A 17784-nucleotide genomic window follows, 5' to 3' on the forward strand; every position below is an offset into this window, starting at 1 on the left:
CCGGACTTGGTGCATGGCGCATCGTCCCACTTAACCAAGAGCACGGGAGAGATCGGTATAGCGAGGTGCGGGGGTGGCGCACGCAGCAGAGCCTCGACGTGTGGCGACGGTGCTGTTGCTGTCTCTGCTTCGGCGGCTCTTACTCTCAAACAGCCTCATCCGGACGCTGCCAGGAGCCCTAGAGGCCATGTCATCAAAGGCAGCCAGCGTGGAGCGCCACATATACAAAACCACTTAGCAAAACCACCTAGGGATTAATTAATCGGTTTTGCAAACTTTAATGTATTCAATATTTGGTTTTATACTTGGAGGGGTTAAGTAGACACCTAAACAAATCACACATGTAGACCTTTTCCTTTCGTGGAGGGGGAGGAGAGTGTGACTGTGTGACTAACTGAGAAAGGGTGGGTGTGGAACTGTGTGGCGGAGGCAGAGGCGCAGGGCGGAGGCAAAGGATGAAGATGCGTTCGCGTTGGAGATGTGTAAAAGTGATAATAGACTGTTATTGGCCCGGCCCACTTTATTCTTGCCTGTCGCGGGCTCGCGGCTTTGCAGATTAGGCGAAAACGAAATTCCCGTTTGGCGGGCACCCCCGTCATTCCCGGGCATTTCGAATTCTGACTTTCATGAGAATGAGAGAATCCCACACCAAACGCCGAGCCCCGCCAGTGGTCAGTCGTCACTCGTCACCAAGACTCACCGGCCCGCTCGTCGGCGCTCAGATCTACCCTACCCCGTCTAGACTCCGCTCCGCCATGGACGACAGCGCCGGCAAAGCCGCCGGCCAAAGCCAGGTACGCCGAATTCGTGGGGCCTCCCTTTCTTCTGCTCCATGACCCTTATCGCGGTCCAAGTACGGAACTCGCCGGAGTAATCCCTCCACCAGGCCGCTCGCTTACCCGCGTTTTCTGTCGTTGCAGGTCCACGCGTGCAGTTCGTACCCACTTTCGTTCCCTTCCCGTGCGTTCCCCTCTGGCCTCTGTCTCTCGCGAATCTAGCGTTTTCTTGTCGCGTCGAGTTTGGATCTCTGGCTGTGCTGACGCTTGTTTGGGTGTTCTGTTTCTTCGTCAGAGCCGCCGGACATCAAGAATTGGTTCTCGGGCTATGTGTATGACTCACCGGAGGTCCCGGAGCTGGTTGCTGATAACGACGGCGGCAACGGCAGCGAGACCCAAGACCCATTGGAGGTAAATTTGTTTTTGCTGAATTCTATTAATCAGGTCGTGAACGCGTTACATTTCTTGCTGCAAATTTCATGCATCCTCCTACCTATTAGGCTATTAGCCCATCTAACTGTGTACTCTGGTTCCGTTACCCAGCATTCGTCATTGAAACATTCTCTCCAGGATGGTGGAGTTGCTTTGAGAGAAAATTGTTTAGGAGGCCAATCTGAGCCTGAGATTTTTTCTGGAAAATATTTGGTTCCAGTTGATGGGAATGCGATGAAGCCCGCCCCCAAAAGGAAGCAAAGCCTGCGGGCATTGTTTGGAGCGAGTTTTCTTGATGAGGCTGAGGAAGCTAATGAAACTGACAGTCACGGTTTGTTCCCTGTGCAGCTAAATGCACTGAAACATGTGTCAGATTGTACAAGCCTTCCTCTTAATGAAATATGTGAGGCACATTCAGAAAAAAAGGATTGCGCAACAAGCTTGCCTGATAGTACTAGACAAAGCCAGGAAGGCACAATTGAGCACAGTAAGATGCTGGTCGATTGTGATCGTATTAGTTCAGCTGATACTCAAGAAAGCACCCCTGAAGATCAGGAGGTTGCGAGTAAAAAGTCTGCTAACTGTGATCATGCATGCTTGGCTGATATTGGAGAAGGCTTTGAAGCAGATGTCATCAATCATATTGAACTGCCTGTCAGTTTCAACAGTACCATTCTAGCTGGGACTGAGAAAAAGATCCCAGATGGTGTTGACAACAGCCCAAGTCTTGTTAGTCGCAACAGTCTTAGTTTAGCTGACACTGAAGGTAATTCTCCATTAGGGGAAACTGGCAATGAAGAGAATTCTCCCCTAGGGGGAACTGACCGCTGCAAGCTTTCATTAGACAGTAAAAGGCAACAAGAAATGGTTGCATCAGATGGTTTTATAGCTATAAAGAGGAAGGAGAAGCAACCAGAGGAACACGAAACAAACAAAATTCTGAGGCACCCAACAACTGAGAAAGAGAAGGAAAATGGGAACTTAAAAGATAATGTCATCATTCCAAACCAGAAAGTTTTGGTCCAAGAGCAAACCAGACGTCCCTTGGCAGATAGGATTAATTTTTCAGAAGTAAACGCATCTCCGGTACCAGAGCCGAGCAGGAAATGGAAGTGTCCTCGCAAAGGCAAGCCCTATGTTGGTCGCCCAATGAAGCAGCTCAGGTTGGAGCAATGGGTGCGCCGTGTGAATTGACACTTCAACATCTACCATCCTTTTTCAGAAGAGTATGCGTCATCAGGTTGACAGTTTGGACCAGTTTCAGCTCTACCAGTCTGTAGAAGTGCATGTCACCCAAGTAGGAGTAGATCTGTTATAATCTCGTTAATTATGTTTGTTAGCTAGTCGTGCTACTGCTATCCCAGTTCAATTTTTTCATAGTACCAGGGTACATATCGGCAGAAGACTGAACTGAGACAAGCTTAATGACGGGTATAATATTCTGTGAATCTTGTGTTCAGCTGAGATAATGTGTTTCTTTTTAATGTTCAGCGAATCTTTGGTCTGTTGGGAAAATGCTTCTCAAACTGTAATGGGATTAGTACTTCATCCATAAACAGTCGCATGAATATACGAAGACTTTGTGGGGGGGAAAAAGAAAACACAAGTGAAGATTGTATACTGGGCCTGGTTATTTTTGGACCGTCAGTCGGCCCACATCTTCATACGACTTACCGGTCCTTCCGAGGCCATAATATTCCTCAACGGAAAAGTCCTCTTGGTCCCTTAATTTTCTTATCTTTCAAAACTGTTTGTTTTTCCATTTTAAGTGGTTTAGATGTGGCGTCACATTAGTCGTTCTACTTCTACATGATGCCACAGCAGCCACGAGGGAGAAATCGAACTATGTTCATTGTTTAGGGATAAATCGACCTACATTATTTTTTTTTCAAAATTTCATCGAAATATTTTATTGAAAAACTATGCAATTAAAATTCATAAAATCTTATTTAATCTTCAAAATTTTGTTTAAATTTTAAAATATACATCATCAGCTAGACTAATTATAATAAATAACGAGAGCACATACTAGCAAATAAACACATAAGGAGACCATAGATGATTCAAACAATTCTAAGGTAGGCACAATAAGATAGATGTGTTGTGAGAGAAAAACAAGCCGAAACACTGTTCCGACTGATTTGTTGTGAGAGAAAAACAGTGTTCCAACTGAAAAAACAAGCTGAAAAGTACGAATTATAAGACAAACGAACAGGGCTAGAGTGTGATTCATAACAAAATGATAAACATGTTTCATGTTTTTTTAGCTAAAACAAAATTTTGATAAAATTTTCAAGATTAAACCATATCTTAAGATTTTTAAAATTGCTTATTCTTTTAGAAAAATATATGGATATTTTAGAAATACAATTTATCTCTTAAGTTACCAACATAGTCCGATTTACATTCTCAATGATCGACATGGTGTCAAGTAGTATGACTAATACTCTCCGTCCTGAAAAGACCGTTGTTTTAGATATGAGTATAGATATATATGTATCTAAAGTAGTAAAGTAACATTCTTTTTTGGAATGGAGAGAATATAGCATGACGAGGACAAACCCTAGTTTCAAAATAAATAGTTTTAAAATAAGAGAATAAAAATCCAAATTTATATGTGATAAAGAAAAATGAACTTTTTAGTTAAGGTGTCAAAAACAACCTTTTAGTCCTTTGATTGTAGAAAAAACAAAGAGAAAAATGTACAGTTTCTATTCACGTTCTTTGGTTCACAGGAATCGGTTAAAAAAACATAGAAAACTTTTCTTTGCATTTGATTTTAGAGGAAAATTATAGAAAAATCTCACTAGAGCCGCCTCATTGTTTATATTTCCTGTGTTCTTGTGACTTATCAAACACCTTCTCATATAAAAATTTCATTTTCTATTTATCTATTTCATTACATTTCATTCGTGTGTGTTTTTAATTCTCCGTTCAAGTAGGCCTTTAACATTTTTCAACCCACAATCTCATGTCCATACGACCATACCCGACAACGATACTACACGCGTACGGCAGCCAGGCCGTGTACGGCGATGTGACGCTGATCTGCTCAGCACACATTCCCTAGGTGATGATGATGTCTGCCTTCACCGTACCACGATCCGGTTTGCTCACGCAGTGCACCGACATCTGCCACACAGGGCACGCGGCGGGGTCAGAGGCTGCGAGCCCGCCGAGGCTGCCACCTCACGGTGCGACGTGCAGCTCCGATTGCTCACCAGCCACTGCATGCCGCCCACGTCGCGTTCTAATGCTATCCGCACCGTGCACATGGAAACAGGCCTGCAGCGGCCGGTAATGTAGCGCGCGCCCGCACCGCGCGCCTGCAAAGGACGCGGGAGCGTACCGCGCGTACAGGACATCGTCAGAGATAGCGCACGTGAGGGGCAACGTTAAACACTGTAGCGAGAGAGAGAGAGTTGCTGAGAGAGGAAGGGGGAGTGAGGGGAATAAAATATGGAATAGTGGGTATAGAGTATGGGATAGAGGTAATACGGGTGCAGAAGAAATGGGTATAGAGTAGAGAATCTCGATGACTAGGATAGAATATTCCTTTTAAGAGATGAAAATAGAAGTGGACGAGTGCGGATAGCCTAAAGATTCAAACAGTGCCTAGCCTGGCCGCTTTTATAAATTCCGGCAGCTACCGCCCACCGCTGATAGCCAGCATACGACGCAGAGTCGCAGTCGCAGCACACACACATTCCTTTCCATCCAAGTGAACACTCTAGCTCGTGATAGCCGCTTTGATAGGATGCAGACGGCGAAGGTGAAGGCGAAGGACATGGTGAGCGAGGCGGAGGAGAAAGTGAAGAGCCTGTAGCACAACCGTTCAATTTACAAGAGCGTTTAATTTATAAGAGCATAAGTACAATGATAACCCGTAAGCGATCACACTATCATACTTGAGTCCATATAAATCCGGTAGTCCGTCGAGTACCATGAAGAGTCTCGATTAACCATCAATATACGACCAAGATCGTAAATGATTCAACCAACATGTCACATGTTACATCAGTTCACAAATACAACGCCATACATCAGAATACGATTAAGAGTTATTACAAACCGTGTTCAAACAAAATAGTCGCGAAAGCAATTAAGTTTGAAAACCAACACCTCACATCATTGTTCCAATACAGTGCAAGTCCATGATCACAACCACAAAAGCATGATAGATGGAATTAACGAGAGACGCCTTGTCTAGGGCCCTACTTCTCGTCCACGGCGGGACAGAAGTAGTTCTTACAGTAGCCATGATAGACTGTACCATCTGCAACAAGTGAAAAATAAACCTTGAGTACGAGAAGGTACTCAATTAGACTTACTCGTCATAAACCAAAAAGAAAGTGACTCCAAGGATCATGCAAGGCTTTATAAGTGGAGCTAGCTTGACAACATTTTGCATGAAAAGCTACTAATTCAGTTATATATTTATAATTCGATCATCAAGTTAATCATAGCTATTCATATCTAGATTAGCAACTAACCTGTGCCAAACATGTGGTATATCATTTAGTAGCATACAGTAGTAACCATAGCCGGTGTAAAAGTTCCAAGTTTACCATAACCATCATTCCATAATCCAGTTACTACGATGTTGGAGCTAGCCAAGTTTCTCACTGTGGGGGATATACCCCCGGGTACCACAAGATGGTACATGGGCCGCACCATCTGAGGTGGCCCGGCCCGTAAGATCAAGACGTGCACGGCGCTGCTTGGCGTGCACCGCAAGGCATTGTAATAGTACCAAATAGGATACTTTACTTGTAACCTTGTCCCTTCGGAGTATATAAGGAGGGGCAAGGGTCCCCTAGAGGACAGATCCATACAGATCATATAGTATACATCTCAATACAATACACCAAAGACACAGGACGTAGGGTATTACGTCGATCAGACGGCCCGAACCTGTCTAAATCGTTGTCTCTGCGTCTTGTGTCACCATCTGGTTCCTGATTACACGCACCGTCTACCGACAATCTACCACCACGGGCACCCCCCTCGGTGGACTGCCGACCATATTTCGTCGACAGTGGCGCGCCAGGTAGGGGGTGTGCGCTTGATCCATGGCGAGCCAGATGGACCTCAAATCAACAACGCGTTCTCGTCGTCAATCTCGTGGAGATCCATCCCGGTCCACGACGACGATTCATCGCTGCTACACCAGCCCCTGCGACAGCAGATCCGATCTCAGAACCACCTCCGAGGTCGTTTTCACCAACGACTCACCGCCGCTGCTCTGGTTGGCCCTCGTCGACCACTCGCCGTCGCTGCCCTCATCAGCCTTCACTGATGTCCCTCGCCGTCGACTCGTCGTCACCGCTCGACGGCCTTCGCCAACATCCTTCGCCGACGTCCCTCGCCGTCGACTCGTCGTCACCGCTCGGCGGCCTTCGCCGATATCCCTCGCCGACCACTCGCCGTCGCTGCCCTCATCAGCCTTCACTGATGTCCCTCGCCGTCGACTCGTCGTCACCGCTCGACGGCCTTCGCCAACATCCTTCGCCGACGTCCCTCGCCGTCGATTCATCGTCACCGCTCGACGGCCTTCGCCGATATCCCTCGCCGACCACTCGCCGTCGCTGCCCTCGTCAGCCTTCGCCGATGTCCCTCGCCGTCGACTCGTCGTCACCGCTCGACGGCCTTCGCCAACATCCTTCACCGACGTCCCTCGCCGTCGACTCGTCGTCACCGCTCGATGGCCTTCGCCGACATCCTTCGCCGACGTCCCTCGCCGTCGATTCATCGTCACCGCTCGACGGCCTTCGCCGATGTCCCTCGCCATCGACTCGTCGTCACCGCTCGATGGCCTCCGCCGAGCTCCGACCACCTCGACCACCAGACCACGTCGACCACGTCCCGAGCAGCTCCGCCGAGCTCCGACCACGTCGACCACCAGACCACGTCGAAAACATCCCGAGCGGCTCCGCCGAGCTTCGACCACCAGACCATGTCGCAATGATGATCGCCGCGAAGAACGGCGCTATGACAATCGCGACCACTGTCATGACGACAGGTCAAAAGGCTCGAGGACTGGACAACTTCATCGCCAACGACACGTCAAGCCATCTCTCGAACATCGCAACACACCGACTACACCCACCGGTCGTCAATAAAGCTAAGTATTATTTTTAATTGAAAATTTCTTCGATCATCGTACACCTCCACCGACCACCCTTAGGGTGCGCTCCGCGTCGAATTTTCTCCATACATACAGTCCAAAACATGTATAAGTTTTTACAACGGTTCACCGATACGTTTTCCTTCCTGCTTGAGAATCCCAGAGCCGGCACTGTCTCCGGCTCCACCCCACGCGTGCATGAGAGTCCGCCCTCTGCGCTACGGGTAGTCGGCAGTCGCTCCCTGGTAACACTGGCACTCTACGCGCGGCAGCGTTCCGTACCTCGCGCTACGAGATGTTGGTCAGCCCAGGGCTGGCGCATTCTTCAGGACAGGTTAATACATCGCGCTACGCCTTTACATAACAAAAGGGCTAAAGACAGCTAATGTTATTTTTCGAATATTACACCAAGTATAATTCATCGCCAACCGAACACCAAGTGTTTACTTCACCTCCTATAGAGAGGTCAATATATTTCGTACACCATCATGTACTACCGCTCTCCGTGTTTATTTTTCAGGAACACAGTTCGGTCAGCGAGCTCATGCTTCAGGGTTCGCCAAGACCACTACGGTGCTCGAGGACTCTGGCCAGACCACGCTCGTGCTCGGGGACTCTGGCTAGACCACGCTCATGCTCAGGGTTCGCCAAGACCACTACGGTGCTCGAGGACTCTGGCCAGACCACGCTCGTGCTCGGGGACTCTGGCCAGACCACGCTCATGCTCGGGGACTCGCCAGACCACTCCGTGCTCTGGGACTTCTCGCCAGACCACTCCGAGCTCTGACCACGTCGATCACATCTCGAGTAGCTCCGCTGAGCTCCGACCACGTCTCGGGGACTTCGTCGGTCGCTCCTCGACCTGTGCTCGGGGACTGCCTCGATCACTCTCCGACCACGGCTCGGGGACTTTACGTCTCGACTACATGCGACAGGCAACTCGCATACAGTTGGGATATTTTTTCTTGGACCTTGCTACAAGGCTCATACCTCGCCTTCCAGCAAGCTCGGGGACTACATCGATACGATGCACCTGTCGGTGCATCTCGTATCACCTGTACGACGATTGGGTTCTCAATTTAACTGGGAATTCTTTTTAGACCCTGGCACCACGTGCCTAAGTCACCTACTACCAGGCTCGGGGACTAAGTGGGCACACTTCACCTTGCGGTGAATGTGCTTGTTTTTCGACCACTACGCCTCTGATGATCAAAGATGCTTCGCTTCAAGACGCACTTACATTTCTTTTCAGAAATACAAGTGGGCACACTTCCTGGGACGGAAATCTTTTTTGTTCTTCTTAAGAGCACCATACATTCTTCGGACAACCTACTTCTTCGGCGATAATGGTGGTCGGAGATGTCAAGAACTCAAGCCTCACTGTTCGGAGAAGGTTAAAACGGCGTGTCGCATCAGAATACATGGCGCTCGGGGACTAGCTGTGGGGGATATACCCCCGGGTACCACAAGATGGTACATGGGCCGCACCATCTGAGGTGGCCCGGCCCGTAAGATCAAGACGTGCACGGCGCTGCTTGGCGTGCACCGCAAGGCATTGTAATAGTACCAAATAGGATACTTTACTTGTAACCTTGTCCCTTCGGAGTATATAAGGAGGGGCAAGGGTCCCCTAGAGGACAGATCCATACAGATCATATAGTATACATCTCAATACAATACACCAAAGACACAGGACGTAGGGTATTACGTCGATCAGACGGCCCGAACCTGTCTAAATCGTTGTCTCTGCATCTTGTGTCACCATCTGGTTCCTGATTACACGCACCGTCTACCGACAATCTACCACCACGGGCACCCCCCTCGGTGGACTGCCGACCATATTTCGTCGACACTCACTGTCCGGAAGAGACAACGATTCGAATCTATTTCAATCAGCTGGGAATTTATTCCTAACACAAACCAGACAGACCAGATCAACGGTCACCTTAGGTCACCTTTGGTATAACTCAGGTATATATTTCGTGGGTTCGATCAGTGCCGCACAACCAGAGACAACCAGCTGCCAGGACGATCAGGACTACCCTACCCTTGGGCTCACATCTGACTCCCCGCACATCTTTACTTCTATCCAAAGTGCGCAATCTAACAGAACGGGACCTGACCTAAGTTGAGCAACTCGGCTTCGTGGTCAGAACGAGTTATCCGGCCATCTAAGTGAGAGACATGCGTTCAATCTCAATAGAAGTTCCAACAATGGTACGGTCCTTAATTGGCACAGACGAAATCACATGAGCCAACCTACGCATAGACTCTGTCCGACCTCTAGTTACATTACCCCATGGTTCTTTTCCACGATAGCAAATATAGCCAACTGTGCTCTGGTATCCACCTATATCTCGCAGGTGACAGGAAATCACTCGACTTCTATCGGTCTAAGCATGGCTAAGCATATATTTGATCCTATACCTACACAGGGTTAAAGGTATATTTATCTAGACAAGGTAGTTCTATGCATCAAGTGTTTCCAATTCAACTCTTATAACCTAATGCATCAAACATAAAGGACTCAGGTGATATTTTGTAAAACATTGGAGGCCTAACATGCTCCGGAGCTTGCCTTTGAGAAAAGAAGTTGGCCGATGATCCAGGCACTCGGGTAGGTCCTCAAGAGCTTGCTCCTCGCCTTCTAGAGCTACGGGCTGAGGTGCCTCTTGATGTTCCTCTTCTTCTTCGTTGAATTCCAATAGAGTGATCCCCTCGGACGATCCTATATGCATGAGCATGAAATAAGATATCATGAATGCATATATACTGACATGCATGATATGATATGGTGTAATGAAATACATCCTCATGAGTGTTATCAACAGCATTTCATTAAGGTGATAACAAGATAAATTTTCTTTTACTGAGTAGGTGCATATCTCTTCTCTAGTAATTAAACAAATTCTCATCTAAGTAATTTTCTAGACTGCAAGACAGCTGCCACTTATTTTGATCATGACTAGAGTTATACACATCTAAATAATATGGTTGTGAACTTTATGAAAATATTATAAAATTGCCTACAATTTTATTTTAATCATCTTAAGGTGATTCAGTAGTTATCTAGGCCAAACAATTACATCTTTCAGATCTGTCCAGAGAACAAGTATTTCTGACAGCAGACTTCTAACAACTATAATTCTTAAATCATAAGGCCTATGACTATAAAAATTTAATACAAGGTAGATAAGTAATTTATCTACAACTTTGTTATTAACAAGTTTCACAAAAAAGATCATTATCATCATGAATTTATCACCACAACTGAAATTATATATGCAGCCATCTAGTTGAATTATAAAGCAACAATTAACTAGCTACCTATAACCGATTATTTCTAAGCCTAACTAATAGCACCAACAGATCATATGCATCATAGAAAACATCATGATTATGGCTAACTAATTTATTTATATTCATTTATCAATTTCCTTATATAATAAGGTGATTTAAAGGATAAATATTTACAATGCTCAATAAATTCGAAGGAAATTAGAATAACCTATAAATGACCCTAATAGTCTACTATACAATTTTTGTGCCATTTGAATAAGTATAGCTACCTCTACAAAAATAAAAAGCAACATATGCTTAGTTTAGCATAGTGAAAAGTGTCAAGAAATAGATTTAATATTTTTATTACTTTACTCCAAGCACAAGAATACTGTATAAAAATTTATAAGATAATATGTTATGTATTTTTACCCCATTTAATTTCACTAGAAACTAGCAATTAATTAGGATTAAATATGAAGACCATATTTCAAGTATGTCTACTATAAGTTTAGTATTTTTTCTAGCTAGAGCGTGTCAACATAAGACTAACAAAATTAGAATCACAATTTTATTATCTTCCTAGCTCAAGTTATGCATTTTACAAGATATAACCTAATTTAAAAGCACTTATCTTGCTCAATTTAATTCTCCTAGAAAAATACCATAAATAGTATATTTCATATTTTTATCAAATATTCCACTTCAAGATAAATCCAACAAAATTTGGTTCACCCCATTTGGATACTCTTAGCTCTAGTTATGAATTTTTGAAGTTTGTATTCAAATCTATGAAAATAATTCAAAAACCAACTAAACCCTAAATGCTAGGTACACCCGGTCTATACACCCTCAGGCGTTGACATGCGGGTCCCGCAGTCAACTCGGCCCCACTCATCAGTGGAATTAGAGCAGAGCGCGCGGTTGACCGATGGTGAACTCGCCGACGGCCAGGTGACCAGCAGTAGCGTCACCGGCGTTGTGCTCCACACACCCTTGCGCACCAGTTGGTACCCTTGGTAGGCTCGGCGGATCACCGGAGCGTCCTCGCCGGCGAGCATGGCGGCTCGGCGGCGACGCGCGATGGCGGACTCGTCGTCTCCGACGATGGAATGTCTAGGTGAGCGCGGCTACAACATCAGTAGGTCCTAGCGGAGCTCTAGGGTTAGGTTAAGGCGGCGGTGGAGCGGTGGTGTAGCTTGGCCGCGTGCATGGCGGCGCACAGAGCACAGTGGTGGTGTCGCCGTTCCGACGAACCAGTGATGGGTGAAGAGTCTCCATCTTCGGTGATGGTGCTAGGGTTAGTGGAGGTATGGAAACACGTGCTAGAGGGGAACGACGGGGTCTAGCTAAGGTCGGCTGCGGCGAGCTGGAGCTCACGGCCATGGCAGGTACGCGCGGTGCAGTCGCACGTTCTTGCAAAACGATGGCGATAATGGTGAACTAGGCTAGGGCGCGAGCACATACGACCTAAGGCAACGACAGACCAACAGAGACGAAGGTAGGAGCTGTGATGGATAGGGCTGGCCACGGGCGAGCTTGGAGCTCGGCGGTGCACAGCGGATAGGGCTGGCCACGGCGACGGCACGTAGGCCTTTACCTTGGTTCGAGCTAAGGCAATGGCGGGTAGGAGAGGTAGAGCGGCTGACGGCGAAGCTATGCACATGATGGATTGGATGGAGATGCGACGGTGGTGGCGTGTGAGCTCGGCGATGGCACAACGCGATGGCGACGACAGGTCGGCTTGGCTGCGAGAGAGCGAGAGCGAGGTAGAGCGAGTGCGAGAGTGAGAATGGGAGAGAGCAGCAGCTGTGCCTCCCTTTACTCCCTCTGCTGGCCAGACCGGCCGGACCGATGCCAGTGAGCGGACTATTAGCGGTCGGCCACGACGGCGCGGCGAAGGGCCGATTCATGCCGTCTAACGAGACAACTTTGCGTCTCCAGAACACCTAAACCATGCGGAATTAGCAAGAACTATATTAATGAAAGTTGTAGAGCTATGTGAGATCTCTAACTTTTCTTTAGGAACCATCATCTAATTCTCAATGGCTAGCCAGTGAAAATGCTTCCAAGTGAGGCACATTGAAACTGTGAATGGCTTTAGGACTAGCAAATTCTCGAAGTTCAAAAACAATATTTCTTTGCTACTTTGGAGCTGTTTTGGATTATGTTAGGCACTGAATTAGCTCATGACCCTTAAATAAAGTTCGTTACCTATGTCAAGAGCTACAACTTTTATTAAGGGTGCACTGCCATATAAATAATCCATGCTACTGTTCAACTTTGGTCAAACTAGCATAATGAAAATAGCATTCCAAGGTAACCCAACACTTAGAAGCAAAATTGGTTAATGTCATGAATACAAAAGTTATTCCATTTACCATCCTAGATGTATCTAAGGTATTGGTGTGACCTTACAACCATTTCATACACATGGGTCATACATGATTACAAGCATAAGCATATATATATATATATATATATATATATATATATATATATATATATATATATATATATATATATATATATATATATATATATAATCAACATTTCATGCGATAATGTATAAGAATGAGATGAAATTTCATATGCGCATGTTCATGAATGCTTGGATGATGCTTGTGCTCATAAAATGCAAGTGCCAAATGCCATACTTAACACTGAGGTGTTACAGAGGCGTCGGTAAAGATGCAGGGCAAGATGGACGAGGCGACGGCGGTCACGCACGGCGAGAAGGAGATGGCCAAGGAGGCGGCGCGCGCCAAGAAGGACCAGGCCAGCGCCGACAAGCACCAGGAGAAGGTCGAGCACCACGCGGACTCCGCCACGGCGCCGGCGCGGCCGTCGACCCCGCGTACCCGTCCGCCGGCAGCACGTACCCGGCGTCGGGCAAGTACATCTAGGTGACTGCGTCAGATCAGGGCCGGGATCGTGGTCGCACTTGCGTTTTTGTGTAGCGACTGAGAGATCGATCGATCAGCTGGCTGTATCGGTAGCGACTGGTAGTAGCGGATATGCAGTGTGTGCACGTGCACGCAAGTCGTGCTGGAATAAAAATGCTTTAGCTGTTGTCAGGTTGAACCTTGGTTGGTTGTTTGATTCCAATGTAATCGTCGTTGTTAGTTCATGGGCGCTGCCTTCTACATAAGTACCTTTTTTTTTTTTGGCCTCCCTTCACAGTTTGACGTTATTTTGGCTTCACCGTTTTTTTAGAAGAAGCACAACCAAAGAAACCGTAGCTCCTATACATGTCATTGGCATTGAACCAAGAAAAGACTATATGATTTCTTTTAGCTCCATGCGAGTAAACAGTGTTGCAACCTAGCTACATATTTCTATTCATTTAAAAAATGCTCTGTATCTATTGTTATCCAGAATATGACCCTGTCATTAGTGGATTTAATATATTGCAGAACATTTCTCTTGGGAGGAAAATTAAATGTTCACATTGGTCAACCAAAACCAAGCACCAGTACACAAAAGTTAGTTATTTTAATAAACAGAGGATATCGGACACATCTGGCAAAATTGGGGCGAACATCTGATTTATATAGATAAACAGATTCTAAACCCAAGTGAAACTACAAAAAAAAAAAATCTGAATTGATATTTTAAAAAACTACTGTGGTAAAATCACTAAGATTCATTAGTTATTCTTCTAAATCTATGTCTCTCTTTTGCAGCCAAGGCATCTTTTAATCTTCAGTAGGGATCCAAGGTCTATGCACTATATCTTCTCTCTTCTGAACTATGCAAATCATCGATCATGATAGGAGGATGTGGGTAATTAGATGCAAATTTAGGTCTAATTTAGATCATGTTTCTTAATGGTGTATGTGGGTCATGTAAATATAAGTCATAAATTACTTTATATTGTTCTACACAATAGCAGAGGTGGATAATTTTTTTAGAAAACAGAATAGATCTAATAGCTATTAATGTCATTGGTGATTATGCTATACCTAATTAATTGATAGTAAAATGTTTTTGATTTTTGTGAGAATTTTTAGGATCTATCTTTTGTTGTTTCTTGTGAGGATTAACATGCAGGCTTTGATGAGGACCTCAGTTAGAATTTCTAGAATTTATCTTTTTTGTACTTAGGATATATAAACTCTTGTTACATTCCTTTCTATGACTCCATAAATCTATAGTTTAACTTTTAACTTTAATCAAGCCATTGAAAATTTTCACATGTTAAATAGAAACTTTAGTGTTCTTTATCTTTTATTCAAAATTTGTTTTTTTATTAAAAAGAGTCGGGGTTCTAGTAGTATTGTTTTACATATGTTTAGTTGAATCTTGGCTTACACGCCGCAACACTAAACATGATGAATTTGTTAGGGGCCAATTTGTTATATTACAAGATTATCTGTGTAGTATTGTTTTATGCATGATAGAGTGCTCAAAATTAAATTACTAATATTAAATTGACATATGGTACGTGCGGGTAATTTATAAAATCATTAGGGGCATTTTAAATTATCTTTCATAATGGTAGATGTGCGTAATTTGGATACAAAGTTAGAGGGTTATTTTGAAATTATCTTTGATAACGAAAAGTCTAGGTAATTTAGCTACAATATGTTAGGGGTTATTTTGAATTATATTTTATAATGACAAAGGGAGGTAATTTAGATGCAAATTTAGAGGGTTATTTGAATTGTGTTTCATAATGACATGTGGGTAATTTACATACAATTAATGTAGGGTTATTTTAAATTATTGTCCTAATAGCAGAGGTGGATAATTTATATGCAAAATTAGGAGGTTACTCTATGCATTTTTCATAATGGCAGAGGGGGGTAATTTTAAAAAATATATATATAATAGCAATGATGATTAGAGTCTATTATATTAAAGGTCAAATGCTTTTGATTATTGTGAGAATTTCGAGAATTTTTTTTCTTTACCTATGTGTCTGGTAAGAATTAACGTGTGTTGGGGCCTCCAATTAGCAATGATAAGATTAGATACACCTTAAAATATATTTTTGTAATATGTTTAATTTGGTGCCATAAACATTTCTATGTTTTTCTATAAATTTAGTCAAACATAGAAAAACCTAACTTAAGACAATTATAAGAAATGATTTATTCAAAACCTGACTTAACACAATTCTAGGACCGGCCTCAATCCAAGTCCAAGATGAAATTAGTAATTATAGTTTATGACCAAGTTGCTTTAAGATCCGTATAGAGTTTTTAAAGATGACCACGTACTGGAGCAAAACACAAATTCATAAGCTCGAGTGTCATAGATAGACCTGATCTGTAAGTAAGTTAATAAGAATGTATGTTTCGTTGTAAATATGTTTGCTAGTTTTATAACTAACTTAAGTCACTACCGGAAACAGGGCCGTTGCCAAGAGCCAGCGTCTTTGCCGAGAGCCAAATGTCGGGCTCTCGGTAAAGAAAGCTTTGCCGAGAGTCGGCCCTCGGCAACGGTAGGTCGTCGGCAAAACCATATCTGAGATGCCTGGGTTTTAGGCATCGGACGTCGCAACTTGCTCGAAACCCACTCAATTTTTTATCACAGCCTATACATGCGATGAAATGACACCTCGACAAGTTTCGTGAATTTCGGACTTCGTTTCCATTTTATATAATTTAAAAATACTTTACACGCAAGTTCCTCGCCGTGTTCCGTGAAAACGATGCGCCAAATTTGGCATCTGTCTCTGGATAAGGTCTCACACCACATGCAATACCATGAATATGATTTTTTGAATCACTCAATTCCAATATTCGATGCACCTGCAGTTCAAATTTGAATTACCGGGAAGAATTCAAGTAAATGAAATAAACTTATTAAATATAGCTAATAAAATAAAAAAAGCTCCAAATTTTAAATATGTCTTTTAAATATTATTGTTAGCCACCAGATAAATTTTGGGAAAAAATAAATTTTTTTTTGTATTTGCCGAGAGCCTCAAAGGGCTCTCGGCAAAGAGTTTAAAAAAAATAAAAAACAACTTTGCCGAGAGCACGGATCTGGGCCCTTGGCAAAGAGTTTTTTTTAAAAAAAATAAAAAAAACTTTGCCGAGAGCCCGGATCTGGGCCCTCGGCAAAGGCCCAGTCCACATAGACCGATCACGGCCCAGTCAGCCTTTCCTCTCGGCCGCGCGCCCCGCATCCCTTCCTCTCGCCGCCACCACAGCCTCTTCCCCGCCCCCGCCCCGCCCCCGCGCCGCCGGGGCAGCAGCCCGGCTCGTCGAGCGCCGTCGTCGTCGGGGCCGCGTCGTCCCCTGCCTCGACCGTCCCCAGCCGGCCCCGCGCGCCCCCGGCCACGCCCGTCGGTGGCCCACCCCGCTGCCAGCGTGTCCTCGGCCGGCCCCGCGTGCCCTCGGCCACGCCCGCCGGTGGCCCACCCCCGCGACCAGCGCGTCCCCGGTCGGCCCCGCGCGTCCCCGGCCACGCCCGCCGGTGGCCCACCCCTGCGGCCAGCGCGTCCCCGGTCGGCCCCGCGCGCCCCCGGCCATGCCCGTCGGTGGCCCACCCCCGTGGCCAGCGCGTCCCCGGCCGGCCCCGCGCGTCCCCGGCCACGCCCGCCGGTGGCCCACCCCCACGGCCAGCGCGCCCCCGGCTGGCCCCGTGCGCCCCTGCCGGCCGTGCAGAGAGCATTTGGAGGAGGAAGGGAGAAGAGGAAGGGAGAAGAGAGGAGGGGAGGAGGGGAGAAGGAGAGGCCGACGACCGTCATGCCCCCGCGTCGTCGCGTCACGCCGAGCGGTCATCGCCGTTTTCCCCGCGTCTAGCCGAAGACGAGGGTGATCCTGACTCCGCATCGCCTGACTACACTGCCACCCAAGGTAAAGCCCCCCTCCCGCCTGTTGCTGGCCTTTGTGCTATTTCTGGATTAGTGGGCCTTCGTGCCTTTTGTGGATGTGTTGGCCATCGTGCCATATGTCGCTGTGTTGGCCATCGTGCCGAAATTGTGGATGTAGGCCATCGTGCCGTCTTTTTTCTTGCAGGTTTTGGAAGCATCCCCGTATAGGGGAGGTTCTGCCAAAATTTTGAACTTATAAATTGTGTTTCTTGTTTTGCAGAGAAGAGCTCGACGGAGGGGACCCGGAGTACCCCGAGCGTCTTCCTTCGGGTCTGCCTGCACCGTGTCACCTCTCCACTCCACCGCCACCCTAGGTATAAGCCCTTTGTCCGTAACCCTAG

General features: G+C 45.9%; 2 protein-coding genes and 1 pseudogene across 2 annotated transcripts; 2 read left to right on the forward strand and 1 right to left on the reverse strand.

The window, feature by feature from the left end:
* The first annotated feature begins 691 nt into the window (after window positions 1–691).
* Window positions 692–2545, forward strand: LOC136491173 (uncharacterized). Its single transcript, XM_066487408.1, has 4 exons — window positions 692–794; window positions 921–960; window positions 1072–1187; window positions 1347–2545. The coding sequence occupies exons 1-4, from the start codon at window positions 756–758 to the stop codon at window positions 2400–2402; spliced, it is 1251 nt and encodes a 416-aa protein (XP_066343505.1). The 5' UTR covers window positions 692–755; the 3' UTR covers window positions 2403–2545.
* Window positions 2546–4965: 2420 nt separating this feature from the next.
* LOC136492947 (late embryogenesis abundant protein 18-like) lies at window positions 4966–13520 on the forward strand (annotated as a pseudogene).
* Window positions 13521–16347: 2827 nt separating this feature from the next.
* On the reverse strand, window positions 16348–17317 carry LOC136492288 (uncharacterized). The gene is made up of 2 exons (XM_066488360.1): window positions 16708–17317; window positions 16348–16373 (listed from the first exon to the last, which is right to left on the reverse strand). The coding sequence occupies exons 1-2, from the start codon at window positions 17315–17317 to the stop codon at window positions 16348–16350; spliced, it is 636 nt and encodes a 211-aa protein (XP_066344457.1).
* Between the last annotated feature and the right edge of the window lie 467 nt (window positions 17318–17784).

The sequence above is a fragment of the Miscanthus floridulus genome, chromosome 11 (genome assembly GCF_019320115.1).
Source record: "Miscanthus floridulus cultivar M001 chromosome 11, ASM1932011v1, whole genome shotgun sequence".
In the NCBI taxonomy this organism is placed as follows: Eukaryota; Viridiplantae; Streptophyta; class Magnoliopsida; order Poales; family Poaceae; genus Miscanthus; species Miscanthus floridulus.

Excerpts from the sequence above, each read along its gene's own strand:
- LOC136492288 (XM_066488360.1), bottom strand. The coding sequence starts at position 17,317 with ATGACGGTCGTCGGCCTCTCCTTCTCCCCTCCTCCCCTCCTCTCTTCT. Across the intron at positions 16,374-16,707 it reads GGCTGACTGGGCCGTGATCG|GTGCATCGAATATTGGAATT; the intron begins GTCTATGTGGAC and ends TTTGAACTGCAG.
- LOC136491173 (XM_066487408.1), top strand. The coding sequence starts at position 756 with ATGGACGACAGCGCCGGCAAAGCCGCCGGCCAAAGCCAG. Across the intron at positions 795-920 it reads AAGCCGCCGGCCAAAGCCAG|GTCCACGCGTGCAGTTCGTA; the intron begins GTACGCCGAATT and ends CTGTCGTTGCAG. Across the intron at positions 1,188-1,346 it reads AGACCCAAGACCCATTGGAG|GATGGTGGAGTTGCTTTGAG; the intron begins GTAAATTTGTTT and ends CATTCTCTCCAG.